This window comes from Crotalus tigris, unplaced genomic scaffold (genome assembly GCF_016545835.1).
Source record: "Crotalus tigris isolate CLP2741 ecotype Arizona unplaced genomic scaffold, ASM1654583v1 scf7180000018025.208907, whole genome shotgun sequence".
Classification (NCBI taxonomy): Eukaryota; Metazoa; Chordata; class Lepidosauria; order Squamata; family Viperidae; genus Crotalus; species Crotalus tigris.
The window spans coordinates 179,929-200,757 of NW_024096783.1; the positions used below are offsets into that span (position 1 = coordinate 179,929).

The 20,829-nt window shown below is 36.0% G+C and overlaps 1 protein-coding gene across 7 annotated transcripts in view; it reads left to right on the plus strand.

Annotated features, from left to right (window-relative positions):
* LOC120309486 (cyclin-dependent kinase 14) overlaps positions 1-20,186 on the plus strand; it is a 191,798-nt gene extending 171,612 nt beyond the window's left edge. For all 7 annotated transcript variants that reach the window (XM_039346790.1, XM_039346791.1, XM_039346788.1 and 4 more), the window contains 2 exons: positions 5,257-5,350; positions 18,286-20,186. In XM_039346790.1, the coding sequence (XP_039202724.1) occupies positions 5,257-5,350; positions 18,286-18,354 (163 nt within the window). In that variant the 3' untranslated portion in view covers positions 18,355-20,186. The remainder of the gene's footprint in view (positions 1-5,256; positions 5,351-18,285) is intronic.
* The last annotated feature ends 643 nt before the right edge of the window (positions 20,187-20,829 follow it).

A 20,829-nucleotide genomic window follows, 5' to 3' on the forward strand; every position in this document is an offset into this window, starting at 1 on the left:
TGAGTTTCAACTTCAGGATCTGGCATTCTAAAGAGCAGTCGGGGTTGATCTCTTCTAGGACTGACGGTTTGAACGCCTTGCAGTCCAAGGGACTCGCAGGAGTCTTCTCCAGCACCATAGTTCAAAGGCCTCAATTCTTTGGCGCTCAGCCTTTCTTATGGTCCAACTTTCACAGCCATACATTGCAACTGGGAAAACCATGGCCTGGACTATACGCACTTTTGTTGGCAGGGTGATGTCTCTGCTTTTTCGTATGCTGTCTAGATTTGCCATAGCTTTCCTCCCCAGGAGCAAGCGTCTTTTAATTTCTTGGCTGCAGTCCCCATCTGAGGTGATCTTGGAGCCCAGAAAAATAAAATCTGTCACTACCTCCATTTCTTCCCCATCTATTTGCCAGGAATTGAGAGGGCCGGATGCCATGATTTTGGTTTTCTTAATGTTGAGTTTCAAGCCAACTTTTGCACTCTCCTTCTTTACCCGCATCAAGAGGCTCTTTAGTTCCTCTTCACTTTTTGCCATTAGAGTGGTATCATCTGCATATCTTAGGTTGTTGATATTGCTCCCGGCAATCTTAATTCCAACTTTTGTTTCATCTAGCCCTGCCTTTCTCATGATGTGCTCTGCATATAAGTTAAATAGGCAGGGTGACAGTATACAGCCTTGCCGGACTCCTTTTCCAATTTTGAACCCATCAGTGGTTCCATGTCCAGTTCTCACTGTTGCTTCTTGACCCACATATAGGTTTCTCTTCGAAATCCTGCCTGTACTTCTGGTAGTTCTCGATCTACATACTGCTGGAGTCTAGCTTGTAGGATTTTAAGCATAACTTTACTAGCATGTGAAATGAGTGCAATGGTGCGATAGTTTGAACATTCTTTGGCATTGTCTTTCTTTGGAATTGGAATGTAAACTGACCTTTTCCAATCCTGTGGCCACTGTTGAGTTTTCCAAATTTGCTGGCAAATTGAGTGTAGCAATTTTACTGCATCGTCTTTTAAGATTTTGAATAGCTCAGCTGGAATACTGTCACCTCCACTAGCTTTGTTGTTGCTCAGATTTTCTAAGGCCCATTTCACTTCACATTCTAGGATGTCTGGTTCGAGGTCAGTGACCATCTCATTGTGGTTATCTGGGATGTTAAGCTCATTCTTGTATAGTTCTTCTGTGTAGTTTTGCCATCTCTTCTTAATCTCTTCTGCCTCTGTTAGGTCCCTGCCATTTTGGTCCTTTATCATGCCCATCTTTGCATAAAACGTTCCCTTCATATCTCCAATTTTCTTGAAGAGATCTCTGGTCCTCCCTATTCTGTTGTTTTCTTCTATTTCTTTGCACTGTTCATTTAAGAAGGCATTCTTATCTCTTCTAGCTATTCTCTGGAATTCTGCATTCAATTGGGTGTATCTTTCTCTTTCTCTTTGCCTTTCGCTTCCCTTCTTTCCTCAGCTATTTGCAAAGCTTCCTCAGAAAGCCATTTTGCTTTCTTGCATTTCTTTTTCTTTGGGATGGTTTTAGTTGCTACCTCTTGTACAATGTTGCGAACTTCCATCCATAGTTCTTCAGGTACTCTGTCTATCAGATCTAATTCCTTAAATCTATTTGTCACCTCTACTATATATTCATCAGGAATATGATTTAGTTCATACCTGAGTGGCCTAGTGCTTTTCCCTACTTTTTTCAATTTAAGCCTAAATTTTGCAACGAGAAGCTCATGATCTGAGCCACAGTCTGCTCCTGGTCTTGTTTTTACTGTCTGTATAGAGCTTCTCCATCTTTGGCTGCAGAGCACATAGTCAATCTGATTTCTATGTTGACCGTCTGGTGATGTCCATGTGTAGAGCTGTCTCTTGGGTTGTTGGAAAAGAGTGTTTGTTATGACCATCGTATTCTCTTGACAAAATTCTATCAGCCTGTGCCCTGCTTCATTTTGTACTCCAAGGCCAAACTTGCCTGTTATTCCGGTTATCTTTTGGCTTCCTACCTCAGCATTCCAATCCCCCATGATGATAAGGACATCATTTTTTAATTTAATTCTATAAGGTGCTGCAGGGCTTCTAGAACCGGTCTATTTCATCCTCTTCAGCACTAGTGGTTGGGGCATAGATTTGGATTATTGTGATATTGAATGGTTTGCCTTGGATTCGAATTGAGATCATTCTGTCATTTTGGGGATTGTATCCCAGTATTGCTTTTCCTGTTCTTTTATCGACTATGAAGGCTACTCCATTTCTTCTGAGGGATTCTTGCCCACAGTAGTATTTACACCTGATGGTCATCTGAGTTAAATTCACCCATTCCTGTCCATTTTAGTTCGCTGATTCCTAAGATGTCGATGGTCATTCTTGTCATCTCTTTTTTGACTACGTCTAGCTTGCCTTGATTCATGGATCTTACATTCCAGGTTCCTATGGAGAAAAAATCTTTACAGCATCGGACTTTCCTTTCACCACCAGATATATCCACAGCTGAGCGTCCTTTCGGCTTTGGCCCAGTCGCTTAATTCTTTCTGGCGCTACTAGTACTAGCCCTCTGCTCTTCCCCAGTAGCATATTGGACACCTTCCGACCTGAGGGGCTCATCTTCCAGCGTCATATCTTTTTGCCTTTTAGTACTGTCCATGGGGTTTTCATGGCAAGGATACTGGAGTGGTTTGCCATTTCCTTCTCCAGTGGATCACATTTTGTCAGAACTCTCTGCTATGACCTGTCTGTCTTGGGTGGCCCTGCACGGCATAGCTTATAGCTTCATTGAGTTACGCAAGCTCTTCGCCACGACAAGGCAGTAATCCATAAAGGGGAAGGTTAAAATAGATATGTTATTATTTCTGGTAACCCTTAATGAACTTTTGCTAACACAAGGATTGAAATGACAATGCTTTAAGTTTATTTATAGATAAGAGATACAGATAGTTCTAACATAACCACAGTTGAGTTTGGAATTTGAGCTCTAATTTATGGTGGTAATTAAGTAAGGGGGCCCATATGACTGCCTCACTCAATGACTACGATTTTGTCTTTCCCATCTGTAACTTTGTAAATCATTAAGCAGAGCATGGGATGCCTCGGGGTGGTGTCTGAGGTTGGTTATTTTCTTACAGACATTTCATTACACAACTAAATAACATTATTGCTGGTAGGGAAATCATTCTCACCAATACTAACAAATTAACCTCTAGTATATAAAATGAGAGCAAGTCCCATTCCCTTCTAGGACCGATGATCCTATCTAGTTTGGTAATGAAATGTCTGCAAGAAAACACCCCAGCTGCTTTCTGAGCACCAAAAACACCGCAGTTCAATCTGAACTATAAATATCCTTTTCTATCAATCCTACACGCATAATTCCACATAAAATTAATGAAATCAGTTCAGCTTACTGAACTAATAAACGCTGCTTGATTAATATTTTGGGTTTCAAAACACATTCACAGTTCATTGCAAAGACAATAAGTTAAGGATGTAGGGGTCTTTTGCATATTAGTAGGCTGCACTCCTTTTTTTCTTGTTCCTTTCTCCTATCCCTATTGAATACTAATTTCAACATTAAATTGTGGGTCATAAATAAAAAGTTATTTGGGGTAATTGACAGTAGTTTTGCCCAATCAAACACAAATATATCTTTGATTTTAGGATCCAGCAAAAGAATCAGGAGGATTAATCTGCCTTCTAATTATTCCAACATTGAGGGATAAAGACACTGTTTTCCATTATTTTTTAATCAGGCTTTTGAATAAAAAGTAATACACAGAGAGTGTTTTTCCTCTTAGGAAACAATGGCATATAAATTTGCCTCTTAAATTTGTAGTTCAATTCAAGAATTTTTTAAAAAATATTTTTCATGACTGTACATCAAGGGTCTTCAAACTTGGCCCTTTTATGACTTATGTACTTCAACTCAGCCTGGCTGAGGAATTCTGGGAGTTGAAGTTCACAAGTCATAAAAGGGCCAGGTTTGGAGACCCCTGATGTACACTCCTTAAAGCTGTGATAGTCCTCTTTCACCAAGAGGAGGGACCCGCATTGAGTGGTGAAAGAGGAAGGGGACACGTGCCTAGCCAGCCAGATCAGCTGAATCAGCCTTGGTAATCAAAGGGGTAACAGATGTCTCAGCCAAGATCGCCCTCTCATTTTTCATTCCAATATTAGGTCTTTGTACAAGATCAGGAATGTCTATGCCAGTGATGGCGAACCTTTTAGAGACCGAGTGCCCAAACTGCAACCCGAGACCCACTTATGAATCGTCAGGTGCCGGGTGGGTGTGGCCCATTGGCTGGGTGTGGCCAATTGGAGGGTGTGGCCCATTGGCTGGGCATGGCTGTGGTGGTAACGGCAGACTGGGTGGGACTAAAAAGTTCAATCAATCAATTCCAACTTTGCAAGATCTTTTTTTTCCTGTGAGAAGTTGAAATTGACTGATTGATTGAATCTTTTTTTTTTTTTTTTTGCACACGGCAGCGGAGGCCTAAAGCTAAAAGGTTTTATAAAACCCATTTGAAGGCCTAGGACTGGGGCGACGGCGCACGTGCCCACGGAGAGGCTCTGAGTGCCGCTTCTGGCACCCGTGCCATAGGTTCGCCACCACTGGTCTATGCCATGAAACAATACTCTTTGTTAGAAAAAAAGAAACAATCTGAAATCAGTATTAAACAACCATTTTGCTTCCACGGTTTAGAACAGGGGTCTTCATACCTGGCTCTTTTATGACTTGTGGACTTCAACTCCCAGAATTCCTCAGCCAGCATAATTTAGAGAATTATCTACAAACACTGTTTATATTTTTATCCTGATTCATATATGATGTCTTAGCAAATAGTTGACTCTACTTGAATAAAGTTGTCTTTAGGAGTGTTCCGTAAAGTTCCAGTTAAGTTGCTGTAGACATATACAAATAAATAAATAAAATGTGAGCCACATCCAGTATCAGTAAAATACAATGGTTATAAAGTTTTTCTTTATTTTGTCTCCTCTGATACTAGTGTACTCAATCTCACATATATCCCAAACCTTTTTTCAAGGAATTCTTAAGGTAACATGCAGAGCAAATTTCTTATTTCTCTAGCAAATATAATTTTGTGAACAGAAATACTTGCTATAGTTGAAGCTATTTTGTAAAAAGGCAGTTTTGAGTTTTTCATAGGCAATAACAGTAATTCTCTCATACTTATATTCAAGTATCCCATATAACTTATCTGCAGGGTGTGTATTAGGTTCATGCAGATTTTTTTTTCCCTGTAATTATTTTATACTCTTTGTTTTTTAGGGGAGTTGGTTGCATTTTTGTGGAAATGATTCAAGGAGTTGCTGCTTTTCCAGGAATGAAAGATATTCAGGATCAGCTTGAAAGAATATTTCTGGTAAGTTCCTCTAACCCTTTTAGTGAGTTTTAATTTTGTTACCGCCCTGCTCTTATCCATAAAAAAAATGAAAACTAGAAATTGTTTTAGATTATTAGTTCTTTTGAACTAATACAGTGCAATATATATTTGTATATCATATGATAGATTAACTAAAATGATCTGCTTCAATTATAAAATCATTAATTACTAAGGAGAATTTTTCCCCTTTTCTAATGAAAAACTTACCATTTGTAGATTGTGATTCTGTAGGAGTTTCCTTATATTTAGAAAAGTAATTCTTATTTTGAACATTATAATTTTGGGATTGGTGGTTCACATCTGTATCATTTTTCTTTTGCACTGGCCATGTGGAATGTAAATGTTCTATTTTATATTCTATTCATTTTTTCAAGGAATTTTATTAAAATATTTTGTAGTATAAATAGAAATGAAAATAAAAATCAGAAAAAGAGGAAAGAGGGCATAGGAGCAAAAGAAGAAAAAAGCAATGATTTCCAACTCTTTTAAGTACGACACAAATACAGGTACAGTCTCAGCTTTTTGCTTTGCATTTCAGGTAATAACAAGATATTTCTATAGCTGCAAAATTAAACCAATCCTTAACCTAAGTTTCATTAATTTATTCTCTATGGAGCATAAATTCCAAATGGAAGAAAACTAAAGGAATTCCTCTGTTTTTTTATATCAGTTGGCTTTGCCATCTCCACCAAGTCTATTGTTTTATTCCATCTACCTTTCTATTGTGAGAAATAAGATCCCTTTCCATTTGTTGACTTCCTCTTTTGTAATTTGATATTCACCTTGTTTATTAAATCAAACCTGGCTTTCCCACTGTTTTATATTCTTTGACTCCCTCTTGTGGTCGAAGAGCAAATCTTTAAGTGGCAGACCTACAAGTATGAAATTTGTATATCTTAACCAGTCAGATTCAGTTAAGGTTGGAAGCTTTTACTCTTTCACAACAAGCACCTCAGAGTTATGAGTTTTAAATCCTATTATCAAATGAGCATGGCAGATTCATAGAGAAAGGCAAAATTGTGCCTTAAAAATTTAAATTACTATGTTTCTCAGAGACAGATTATAAAAATAAAATTATTCCAAGCTTCCTTATTTTAGCTTATTATTGGTGTCCCTCCCCCTCAATTAACATTCATGATGTTTCTAAAATGGCACAGCTGTGAATAGCACAGTATAACCTCTATCTACTTGATGAAATAGAAAAATGTGGGTTAGATAACATCATCATCAGATGGATTTGTAGCTGGCTGACCGGCCATGCTCAGTGTGTGATCCCCAATAGAACTGCATCTACATGGAGGGAAATGTGTAGTGGGGGACTCTAAGGCTCTGTTCTGGGCCCAGTGCTCTTCAACAATTCATAAATGTTTTGGATGAGGGAATAGATGGGGAACTCATCAAATTTGCAGACAACACCATGCTGGCAGGAATAGCCAGCACTCCAGAAGATAGATATAAGACACAGAAGGATCTTGACAGACTTAAACATTGGGCGCTATCAAACAAAATGAAATTCAATGGTGAAAAAAGTAAGCGTCTATATTTAGGCAAGAAAAACTAAATGCACAGGTACATTATAGGTAGTACCTTGCTCAATAGTAGTAACTGTGAGAGGGATCTCAGGATCCTAGAAATCTGAACCAGCAGTATGCTGCAGCTGCCAAAAAAGCCAACATACTGCTGGGCTGCATTAACACAGACAGAGAATCAACATCACATGAAGTGAATACTGCATCCAGTTTTAATCACCATGATGTAAAAAAAGATGTTGAGTCTCTAGAAAGAGCACAGAGAAGAGCAACAAAGATGACTAGGAGGCTATAACATATAAGGAACAGTTGCTGGAATTGTGCATGTCTAGTATAAGGAAGACAAGGACTAGGGGTGACATGGTAGCAGTATTCCAATATCTCAGGGGTTGCCACAAAGAAGAGGGACTCAAAGCACCTGAAGGCAGGACAAGAAGCAACGGATGGAAGCTAATCAAGGAGAGAAACAACCTAGAACTAAGGAGAAACTTCCTGACAGTTGGAACAATTAACCAGTGGAACAACCTGCCTCCAGAAGCTATGAATGCCCTAACACTGGAAGTTTTTAAGAAGAGACTGGACAGCCATTTGTCTGAAATGGTATAGGGTTTCCTGCCTGAGCAGGGGGTTGGACTAGATGACCTCCAAGGTCCCTTCCAAATAACAACAACAATAATAATAATTAATAATAATAATAATCTTTTGCATCAATAAAGGTAAATAATCAAAATAAGATGATTAAGATATAGAAGGCATGGCCTATTGTTTGTTTTTTAAAAAAGAAATACTTTGTAAAAAAAATAGTTTGAATTTTTTTCCACTGCAACAAGCTGCTAGTTCTGCCTCCTAGCTGATGACTCATCAGCCAACTCTCACAAACTACTGTTGTGTAGACGATTATGGAGGCTGATTTCTAGGACTCTTCCTGTCTCTGGTGAGTTCTTCAGCTGAAAAAAATGAGCCCTGGAGATCTTCGCCAAGGAGTATTCAGTTGGCCATATTGTACTGGAAGTCCATATTCTATTCTTTTTTTAATTAGCATTAAAAATTAGCATTCTGGTAGTTAGCATTCTGTTTTGAATTTGAACTTAACTAGATGCCCATCAAATGATTTATTTCTGACTTCCTTTACTCCGAGAGAACAAAATATTTTCAAAATACAAAATCTGCAAAGTATAGCGTTATATAAAATGATATTACAGCTTTCAAAGGAAGACTTTCATTATGTCATTCATTGGAGGAAGCTGTATAACTAACCATTTAAACCCTCATATATAACAGTTGCATAGGTCTTTAGAGATTAATTGAGCCACCTAATTTCTGAGGATTCTGTAGAATTTTTCCAACTGTTAGACTTTTTCTGCTGATATCTTGGTCACCTCCTGAAATAAGATGCAGTTTAAGCAATGAATACAAATACTATTAAGCATGTTTTTCCTTGGTCTTTCCTGACACAGAACTCATAAGACTTGGAATGTAGGCAGAGTAACCCTGGGTATTAATGGTGGCTTAATCACATTTAAAATGCTTACAGAAGAATTAAACTAGTATAGGTAATAGTAAGACTTTTTAAAAATAAGCATTTTTTTTAGATTGCTGGTTTTTCTTTATTTTTATACTTATAAAATAATTTGTATTCTAACTGTACCCAAAACTTTGGGACAGCTAATAATACAATATAAAATTATAATCTAACAAATTATAAAATAATATCATAAAATCTCATAATATAAAATATATTTCACTTCTCAAACAACAGTAAATAATTAAAAATACCTAAATGAGTTACTATCCCAATATTGTTTGACAGCTTTTGTCGAATATTAATAGGAAGGAATCATCCTAAACTTAAGATTTAAGATCTTTAAACTTTTATAGCAGTGTTTCTTAATTTTCTTTTAGGACCACTTCCACTTTTAAAAATTAAGTAGGATTCCAAAAGAGCTTTTGTTTATATGAATTATATTGATCAATATTTACCATATTAAAAATTTACTCATTGCAGCTGCTACCACTTTGTGGTATTATATTATTTTTCAATTATTTGGCAAATAATTTTTATTTCATGAACTCCCAAGACTACCACATCTCCGCAGGTTATCTTGGCCATCCTGTGCAAGATGGGCACATCCTACTTGAGCAGACACAGTTGAATACAATCAAAATGCAAGACATAAAATATTTTATTAGGTAATTACTAGGAGCTTGAATTGGATAGAAAAGTAAACTGGAAATCAGTGCCATTACCTGTTTTAATAACTCTCAGTCAATAGATAAAAAGGTGTTTTTAGAATTAGCTGTAACTCTGAATCATCTTCAAGGATAGTTCCATAAAAATTAAATTCAGGGCTTCCAGTTCCGGTTTTCGACGCTGGCGGACACGTAGAGAGATTTCTCTCCCTGCTGTCCGGTTTTTCTCCTTAGGAAGACCCTGGAAATGGTCAAAAGTCACCCTGGAGGGGCAACCACCGTTGGGGGGTCTCTTGCTGGATCGCAGGGGGGTGGCAGCCTCTCCGTCTGATCTGCAGTAACTCCTCAGGACCGAAGAGGAAAAGAACAGCCACTAACATGGCCCCTCACTTAGTTGAGCCAGCTGAAAGCCCAAAGCACCAACTAAGCATGAAGAAGCAACTGGAGGAGTTGGGTGAGACCCTATTTTTCCTTTTTTCCCTCCCAACTACTTTCCTGTAAAATTTTTTGAAATACCCCTTTCCCCCAGCTGAATTTCGCAGCTTTTTCTCACTTCGGGAATATAAAGCCAAGAAAAAAAAAAGGAACAACAAGATTAAATGACTACTTACCTGTACTTGTAATATCCAGATACCTGGGCTCCCTAAAAGCTCTGTATCTCGACAAAAACTTACTGTTTATTTTTTATTTTTATTTTTTTTTGTTAACCTGGGGAAAAAAACCTGGAATGTTCTTTGTTTCCTCTCTTGAACCGGAGAAAAGCCCTATTCTATATGTTACTGGGTTCATCTAGTGGTGAAAACCTGCTACAACAAGTGGAATAAGTTCTCACTGGGAGATTTCTGAGAATAATTGTGCTTGACAGCAACCAAAAGATTAGAACTTGAAACAGCTGTGTGGTGAAAATAGTGCTTTATAGTGGAGGTGGAGAGTTATTGACTTTTATTAAAAATAGCCTCTACTAAGACTGTTTACATTACAGAAATGGAGGAATACCACCCACAGCTTAATGTCAAACTTATACTTGAAAAAATTCTAGAGGCTACTGAACTAACAAAGTCTACAATGAAAGACTTACATGCCACTTTAAAGCTACAAACCCCATTAGAGGAACCCACACTTCAAACAGCAATAGAAGAAGGAACTAATAATAAAATGGAAGGATGTCAGGAACAATTTACCCAGACCTTTAATATTCAAAACTCGACTTTATTAAAAGACTTGACAACTACAACAGTAACAGAAACTGATCAAAGCAATGCTAAGATGGAACTTCCAGAGGATTTACGACAATATACTGAGATTTCAGATAATCTAGATGATCCCAAAACAACTACAACATCAAACATGATCCTTCATTTACTTCAGTTGAAACTAGAAGAAGACCAATCGGAACGCATGATAAACACATCAATTCAGATATGGAGACTTAAACCATTGGGTCAACAATTTAACGACTGTGAAGGACTGGCTTCCTTGATAGGCTGATGACTGGATGGTCTCACCTGTTTCAAATGATATATCCAGGAAGGAAGGGAGAGCCATTTGAGGCCCAAAAAGTTTTTTATGGAAGCCGGTTTGGCATAAAAGGAAGGCCAGAGTTAGATTTAAAAAAAAAAATGGTTTTCTTTGTTTGATATCTAATGGAAGAGTTTTAAACTTTATCTAATGAGCTAAGGAGATTTTAAAAGATATTATTGGATTTAATAGTTAGACTTATACCTATAAGGGAAATAAATTAGTTATTTAAATAATAAAGCTGTTTATAAATGTTTTAAATGATTGAGTTATAACTAGCAACCTACCAATTTGAATTTGTTATAATGATTAAGGGAAACAGAGGAAATTTTTGATGATATAAACTGATAAATGTATGGATAAGCGTGTTATTGGATTATATATTACCCAATCACCATGTTGCTTTCTTAAATATCTGAAGGTTTGTAAAAATGGAAAATTAATAAAACTTGTTATATAAAAAGAAAAAAATTAAATTCAATAATCAGGATACAAGATGATAAAGCATGAGTCACTATCACCCGAACCTCCCATTCCTGAAAAGGCCACAAGTGGTATATCAGTGTAAGCCAGTGTTTCCCAAACTTGACAATTTTAAGGCATGTGGACTCCCAGAATTCCACAGCCAGCGTTGCTGGGAGTTGAAGTCCTCATGCTTAAAATTGTCAAGTTTGGGAAACACTGGTGTAAGCCATGTAAAGACTCTTCTAAACTTCACTTGCTGATATAGCTAGTCTTCAACTTACAACCACAATGGAACCCAAAATTTCTATTGCTAAGTGAGACAGTTATTAATGACTTTTATTGCCACAGATATTAAGTGAATCATTGCAGCTGTTAAGTTAATAATACAGTTGTAAAGTGAATCTGGCTTCCCCATTGACTTTGCTTCTCAGAAGGTTGCAAAAAGGAATCACATAACCCTAGAATACTGCAACTATCATAAATATGACCCAGTTGTCAAGCACCGAAATTTTGATCACGTGATCATGGGGTACCACAATGATCGTTAAGTGTGAAAAATAGTCATAAACCACTTTTTTTCAGTGCAGTTGTAACTTTGAACTGTGACTAAACAAATGGTTGTAATCAAGGACTACCTGTACATCAGGATTTCAAATCTAGGAAAGCTTTCAAATGGTAGACTATTTCCTTTAGGGGAAATGCACTTGCATCTAAAGCTATAAACAGAAATTGCCTGAAGATTTTTTGAGCTAACAGCAATTCCATTCACTGGGATTCAACCTGAGTTTACGTATTAGAGATATACCTGTTTCCCCTTTAAAACCAAAAGGCCCAATATGTCTGCTGCATGTGTATTCATATTCATATTCCATCTCTTTGTGGAATCTTCATCTTTCACTGACTCACCGGTAGAAACACAATCAAAGAATCATACCTTTTAAAAGTTAAATAGACAATGTACTCTGAAATATCCTACCAGGTAGATAATTCTTTTCATTCAGAATCTTTAGTAACTGACACCCACCAGCTTCTCCATAATCTTTCCTAATTAGAAATTGATTAATTACTTTTAATTATTTATGTAACAGTTAAATCTAACTCCAGATCAGATCTGGGTGGAATATGGGTTTAATCCAGAATGGACAAGTGACAGAATGACCTCCATCAAGGCACTAGCAAGCCATCTTTCTCAAATGCAGTCATTACATTTTGAGTCCAGTAATCCTCCCTTCACCAACAGATCAAACCAGCCAATAGGGGCAAAAATCCAACCACATGTGGCAAATAATCCCTTCAAGAATGCTTTTCACTTCTTTGGAGATTCAGGTGAATTTTAGGTGATATTGAAAGGCATCACCTTATCAATAAGTAAGGTATTCAATAAAATAGACCATAGCCTACTTCTTGATAAGCTATAAACACTGTGGGATAGACAGCATCATCACCAGATTTAACTGACTGACAAACCATACTCAACAAGTAGTCCTTAATGGTACTACATCTTCATGGCTGGAAGTAAGCAGTGGGCTACCACAAGGTTCCATATTAGACTCAATACTCTTCAATAAGTTCATAAATGACTTAGATGAAGGAATAGAAGGGGAACTCATCAAATCTGCAGATGATAGACTTGAACAATGGGCTCTATCCAACAGCATGAAATTTAATATGGAAAAAACAAAGGTTTTACACTTAGACAGGTATAAAAATCAAAGTTACAAGTACAGATTAGATGAAACCTGGCTCAAAAACAGTAACTATCAGAGGGACCTAGGAGTCCTAGTGGATGATCACTTAAACATGAGCCAGCAGTGTGCGGCAGCAGCCAAAAAAGCTAATACGATCCTTGGTTGTATAAACAGAGGCATAGAATCAAAATCATGTGAAATATTAGTACTGCTTTATAAGATCCAACCTGGACTACAGCATCCAGTTTTGGTCACCACATTACAAAAAAGGTGTCAAGACTTTGGAAAAAGTGCAAAGAACTCTAAGCTAAAGTGATTAAACAAAAACATATGAAGAAGGGTTGCAGGAATTGGGTATGCCTTGTCTAGAGAAAAGAAGGACTAGGGGTGGCATGATAGCAGTCAGTATTCCAGTATTTGAGGAGCTACCACAAAGAAAAGAGGGTCAACTTATTTTCCAAAGCACTAAAAGGAAGACAAGAAACAATGGGTGGAAACTAATTAAGGAGGGAAACAACCTGGAAGGTTAAGGAGAAACTTCCTAACAGTGAGAACAATTAATCAGTGGAACCGCTTGTCTTCAGAAGTTGTAGGTGCTTCATCAGTGGAGGTTTTTAAGAGAAGACTGGACAGCCACTTCTCTGACATGGTGTCCTGCTTGAGCAAAGGGGTTGGACTAGAACAGGGCTTTTCAACCGGTGGTACGTGTACCACCTGTGGTACTTTGCCACATGGCAGATGGTATGTGACCATCCTAGAAAAGTATAGTGGGGGAGGGGAATGAGCCGAAGCGACCGAAGTCTGAGGGAGAGGTAGCTGCAACTGTAGGATTGTCTGGGCTCAGCAGAAGGAGCCAGCATTGGTACTTCAGAAGCAGCTTGGAGCTGGAGGTGAACTGAAGAAAAGGGGGGAAGAGAGGAAAAGCTATAAAAGGAGGTGATTTGGGCGGGAAAGGGGGAAAAAGACAACAGGGAAATATTTAATCCCTTTAAACAAATGTAATTAGTTTTACCCCCTTTAATTAAGTCTGTCAATGGCTTTTAGAAAGTTTTCTTTGAAGGTAAACAGGCTTAATTTAAAGCTAAAGCTTTTTGTAATTGCCAGAGCCTTTCAGTTTCGGGTTGCAACATTGTGACATGTGACATGTCTGAGGCAGTTTAAAGAAAAAAACCCTGGAGTTTATATGTTTATTTTGTGAGCCTTTGTTGCTTGGCACTTGATTCCTGTGTCTTTAAGGGTGCAGCGAAGGGATTTGGGGGGTACATTCTTACTACACTGTGGAAAGAACTTAGAAGGGAGAAAGGAAAAAGAGCCATGAGGGCTGAGGAATTCTGGGAGTTGAAGTCCACAAGTCTTAAAAGTGTGAAATTTGAAGACCCCTGTGCTAGCTGGTATTGGTGCATATTAATAAACATGGATAAATTCATCATACATTTGTCAGTGCAAAGGGAAAGTGATTCAGCAAAAGAACAGCTACCGAAGAAATTAAAACTGTACTTTTTTTCTTTTTTTTCTACAGTTTGTAATATTTTATTAGATTATAGAATAAAATACAAAAATACAAAAGCAAATAATAGAACACAGTGGGGAGGAAAAAGGTGAGGAAAGTGAGGGGGAGAAGGGAAAAGAACAGACTTCCTCTGTTGCAGTAGAAGGAAGCATTAACATTGAACCTTAACTTTTTACTTTTCCATAATATTACAAACTAGCCATTTCTATAACAACAAATGAATATAACCAGTAACCCAACCCCCCCCCTTTTTTTTTTAGTCATCAAGTTTTTGGCACCTTGCTAAGCACTGGTGGTACTCAAATAGTATCATGTCCTAAAAGTGGTACAATCTGTGAAAAGGTTGAAAAACCCTGGACTAGAAGATCTCCAAGCTCCCTACAGCTCTATTCTGATTGATATTGATATCAATTTATTAGATTTTTCCCAGTTGGCATCTACTAACAAATAAACATGAGTGACTTTAAACAAAATAACTATGAAGCTTTGAGCTATTATTTCTTCTGACCCACCATTCTCTGCCTACTAGACCACATGTGACAGATATAATGAGGGTAGGCATTACTGATGATTTGCCACCCTTGCTGTTATGATTTACCTTTGTTTGATCATATTTGCTCCTTCTTTTTACCAATATTTCTCAGGCATTTCTTCTATATCGCATACACTTCTGTTATTCCAATTCACCTTGAGCTTCAATAAATCAAGATTCCTCAAATAGCAAGCAAGTAGTATCTTCCTCATGCCCCAATAATGGCAGAAACAAGGACTATTACAAATAAGTTGTGATAGAAAGCAGAAAGAATTCTTCAGTACAAGTATCTTCTCCAGTTGGCTTTTGGTCAATTGTATATTTTGGTCAATTGTATACCAAATACACTTTTGAATTTTATTTTTCCCATTCCATAAGAAGGCATGCCACCCCAATTGTAAATCATGTCCCTCCAAATATAACAACCTTTTGTTTCTAAGAATTATCCGTTCTTTTACCCAGAATGGTAATACAGATGCTTGATAATATAAAACCCACTCTGGTAAACCAAAACCTCCATTTTCCTTGGCATCTTGTAATGTTTTCATTTTGATTCTAGCTTTTTTTCCTTGCCAAATAAATTTCAAGATTAATGAATTTAACACTTCAAAGAATTTTTTTCTCAAGTTTTATAGGTATTAATAATAATAATGATGATGATAAAGTTGGAAGGGACCTTGGAGGTCATCTAGTCCAACCCCCTGCTCAGGCAGGAAACCCTATACCATTTTGGACAAATGGTTATCCAGTTTCTTCTTAAAAACTTCCAGTGTTGGAGCATTCACTACTTCACTGTTTTCTTTCCTGATAAATGCCAGAAAGAAGCAAGTGAAAGCTATCCACAATTAATTTCTTAAATATTAATATTGGTAACAAATTGAAAAGTCTCATGTCCCATAAAAAAGGAAGGTCAAAATATACAGGCAATTGTTACAAAAGAATCTGGCTTAGTTTGGTCATAATTCACTTAATGCTAAGCTGTAATTGTTATCTAATTATATTTTATATGGTAGTTTTAACATGCAATTTTGACAATAAAATCTGTTTGAAGTCATGGTTGAAAGTAGTTTATAAAATCTTGCTTACTTTAACCATACTTTGTGGTTCATTCTAAACTCTTTCTATAAGAACCAAAACAAATGACTAAACACACAGATTCCATTCAGCTGAAGGGATGATGGAATATTTCCTGATCTAATATGTAGATCCGAAGAAAGTTCTGTATGGTCTCAAGGTCTGCCCCTGCTTGATAGTAATGGGTTATTTGGATGGGTCTTGAGCTTAGGAATTCTAGAAATAGCTATTTTCATTCCTGATGTGAAGGTAGACAGTATCTTTTAAGAAGGCTATCAATATCATACATTTTGAGTGGAGGAATTTTCATTTAGCTTTAAAGTTTTTTCAGAAATTCTTAATGTTATAACAGCAAGCTTCCTATGTCCAACAGAATTTGGCTTAGTGAAAGTCGCATGATAGAGTTCTGCCTATATTGATTTGTAGGCCTTTATGAAGCAAATTATTACAACTATGTCTCTCTGGAGCAGCCTCTTAGCATAATATTTTTAGGATAATCCTTTTACTAACATCTAAACTGTTCTTAAAAGAGCTTTCTCGTCTTATTTGCTGATTTTAGATTCTTCCTCAGGCTAACCAAAATGATCTATAGGGAGAAAATATGGGAAGAACCTCCTTTTACCACGATCATCTCAAACAAGGCTTTCATTCTTCTGGCAGTAGTAGTTTGCTCACTCTTGAAAAAAACCACATATGTAGCATTAAAGTTATTGGTAAATATTTAGTTCTTATCTTCAGATTAAATATTTCTTCAAAGAACAAAGGCTTATGTTAGTGAAAGTTGCATACAAAAATGATACAAACTTTTTTCCTGTTTTAAAAAACCAATTTAGAGAAATTAGATTGATACTATTATGTGGCACTCAAAAGTATTCCATAACCTTGACCCCATCTGCTAACATTTTTTTAAATGATGAAGATTGATTGATTTGGTCTGCTTCTAGATGCTTGAAAAAAATACATATATGTTGAATAAAGTATAAGAAGATGTCAATGGAACAGAAGAACTTGGAATTTTTTTGAAGTTTATTTTGCTTTCTTCTTTGCTTTCAGTTCTTAAATTATCTTTTGAGAAAGTAAAGTAGCTACTTGGAGAAGTTGTCTAAGTGAGATCTGGCAACAGCTATCCCCCCCCCCCCAGTCCTGTGGTGTATTTATTGTTTGTAGTTCACTCTGAAAGTGTTACTATTTTGTAATTAGATTTGTACCTGTGTAAAATATTTTTAAAAACTGAGAACAATGTTGGTTCCTTCAAAAAATGTGGGAACTGAACTAGTGTCAGATAATCTACAAAATTGTTGTAGATTTGAATGGATTACACTTAGCAAAATCGGTGTAATCTTTATTGATTTCACATTGGTAAACTGTAGTCAATTCATCTCACATGCAGATGCATATATATTTAGATATATATTGTCCATGTTAAATATAGGTTCTTTTATTGTAAATTACTTTTCCTGGAAAATTAGATTAAAAGATTAAGATTAAAAAATAATTTCAAAATATAAAATTAATTTCTAGTAATTAGTTTACATTTTGTATTTTTTGTGACTGATGAAATAAGTTATGGTATATGAAATCTTGCAACTCAGTACTTTTAAAAATATAGCTATACAGGACCAGGTTTTTCATCAAGAAGTTAGGTTTCTTGATATTAACTTACTAAAACCATATTGTCTTCTAAGGAAAGCAGCTCTGAATTTAATGCACCTGCATGTGCAAATTGCCAGTGGAAACTTTTCTGTCTCATAATATTGTATTTCCAACAAATCTAAGATTATCCTCCCATTTTAGAGAATAAATTATTTAGGAAAAATCTAGTGTTGTTTTGAAAAAATACAGTAATAAGTTGCTATAAGTTGCTATAAGAGTAAATTGTCTGCTTCCACCTACTGGGCATACTAAATATTGCATAATGCATTTAAAGGCTCTAAGGCAGGAGTAGGCAACCTTGGCTCTTTTATGACTCGTGGGCTTCAACTCCCAGAATTCCTGAGCCAGCATGGCTGGCTCAGGAATTCTGAGAGTTGAAGTCCACGAGTCATAAAAGAGCCAAGGTTGCCTATCCCTGCTCTAAGGCAATCTGTCTCTGTACAGAGTATTCAGTTTAAATGAATTAAGTAATTCATCATGTTATTTAATACACTTACATTTTATATGTATACCCTTCATTTTTGAATTAGTAGCATCACTCTCCTTTTAATTAGGTAATAAAAATTAAGGATCATAACTTTTTCTATGTGTAAAATAATTTGTGACAAAAGTAATCATAAAGTTTGACTGATTGATATTTATAAATTATATAAATTGTAAATAAGTTTAACTCTTATTAATCTAAGTTTAAAATGCTCCATAATAAGTGATCATCTATATTAAAAATGAATATATTTTTCTTTGTCTTCTTTCAGGTTCTAGGAACTCCAAATGAAGAGTCATGGCCTGGAGTTCATGCGCTACCACATTTCAAGCCAGGTTAGTTTTGCATACTATTAAAGTTATATATATATATCATTTTGAAAGATATTGGTTATATGAAGAGAAGCACCATCTCAAGGTTTAGTGTATTAGTAATAAAAAGTCATTGCAAAATGCAGATTATGATTTCTAATGAACCTAAAGTTAAATTATACCAACATTTAATTTAATATTTGATCAGAGATTCTTTTCTTTATCAGGAATCATTCTTTGCTTGAAATTTATGTATGTTTTTATTACATATGTATTTGGTAAGAAATATTATGAAGATGCTTGAATGAACAGTCTGTGGTGCCTTCCCATAGATATTCTATATGTTAACTTTAGCTAGGGAGAACTTTAGCTTTTGGGCCACCTATTTACTTCTTTCCCTCTGTATTTTTCTCTCCCCCCCCCCAATTTTTATACTCAGCTAGTCTAGAAATATCTCAATTCTGTATTATCTTTTCAAGACATTTAGTCCTAGGAGACTTTTAACAATGATTGGAAACATCACACTGCTTTTCTCATCCCATTTTGGCATCTCTTTTATCAAGAAATCAAAATGCAATTTTACACCTTATTAGGAATTATAATGGGAGCTGAAGCATCTCAGCTCAATGTTTTAGAGCTGTAAAAGAAGAATGTACTTAGCCAATAAATCAATGTGTTGCTCCTAAAGAAAATAGTTACATATTGTATTTTCTGAAATAGTGAATTGGATATGGACCCATTTGAAACTGATATCCAAATTTTTCAGAATCAATTGTTGTAACATTGCTTTTGATCTATTATATTGAATACCAGAATTGCTTCAATGTAATTAGGATGTACAAAGTGGGAATGTAATATAAAAAGCATAGAGCTAACTATTAAGCTAGAGAAAATTGGCAATAGTAATAACACTTAAGACTAATATACTGCTCCATAGTGCTTACAGCATACATCGAACAGTTTACAATGTCAGTGTATTGCCCTCAACAATCTGGCTCCTCATTTTACCGACCTCGGAAGGATAGAAGGCTGAGTCAGTCTTGAGCCCCATCAGAATTGAACTGAAGACTGCAGGCTGAGTTTGCTTGCAATATTGCATTCTAACCATTGTGCCACCAGGGTTCAAAATTATTGTTTGAATTATTATCTGTATTAATATTATTTATTGATGTAATACTTTTCTTCTTTTCAACAGCATTATCTTAACTTTTATGGGCAAAGTACACTAAATATTAAATAGTTTAAAAAAGTCTATTAGATAAGCAAAAAATTATTCTAAACAAAACTTGCAGTGTTTATATCTTTCATTCTATAGAAATTAACTATTTTACAATAGTGTCCCAAAATGTGACTGGAATTAATGTTTCTTCCCATGCTTTATGTCTTGTGTTTCTGTTGAAATGTTAATAATTCATTTTTCTAAAGAGTTATCTTTTTGTTAAAGAATATTAATGAAATACTGATGGTTATTATTTTATAAGCTGAGAAAACTCATAGAATGTGATTTGGTACAGTGTTTGAAATCTGGCTTGATTTTGTAAGTGTAATCATTGTGACCTATGGTTTTGCTCTTCTTGTTTTCAAAAATATTTTTCAAAATACTCATTGAGCCAATTCTTCTCTCTCAACCAAATCTCCTAAACCTAAACAGTTTTGCTGCAGGGAAAAAAATGAAGGAAGAAATGTTAAATATTGCTTTGGACTTCTGAAAGAAAACTGTGATATAGTCCTAATCAAATAAATAGGAATGGAATAGAATAGAATAGAATAGAATAGAATAGAATAGAATAGAATAGAATAGAATAGAATAGAATAGAATAGACGTTGGAAGTCTTCTAGTCCAACCCCCACTCAAGCAGGAGAACCTATACCATCTCAGACAAGTGATTGTCCAGTCTCTTCTTAAAAACCTTCAGTGATGGAGCGCCTACGATTTCTGAAGGCAAGCTGTTCCACTGGTTAATTATCCTCACTGTTAGGAACTTTCTTCTTAATTCCAGGTTGTATTAGATTGTATTGCACATTGCTGGCTCATAGTCACAGTTTGGGCCAGGTCTTATCTAATCTGTACTTATATCTTTGATTTTTTCCTGCCTAAATGTAAAACTTTGCTTTTCTCCACATTAAAACTCATTTTGTTGGATAGGGTCAATTATTCAAGTTTGTCAAGATCTTTTTGGATCCTGAGTTTATCTTCTGGGGTGTTGGCTATTCCTGTCAGTTTAGTGTCATCGGCAAATTTGATTAGTTCTCCTCCTATTCCTTCATATAAGTCATTGATGAAGATATTGAAGAGTCCTGGGCCTAAGATGGAGCCTTGTGGTACCCCACTGCTTACTTCTCTCCATGTGGATATGGTACCATTGAGGACTACTCATTGAATACGGTTTGTCAGCCAGATACAAATCCATTGTTATTACTTTCTGATTATTATTTTTAAAAAACATTCATACTCCCCAACTACCCTGTAGTATAAAAGACTTTTAAAATGATATAAATATGCA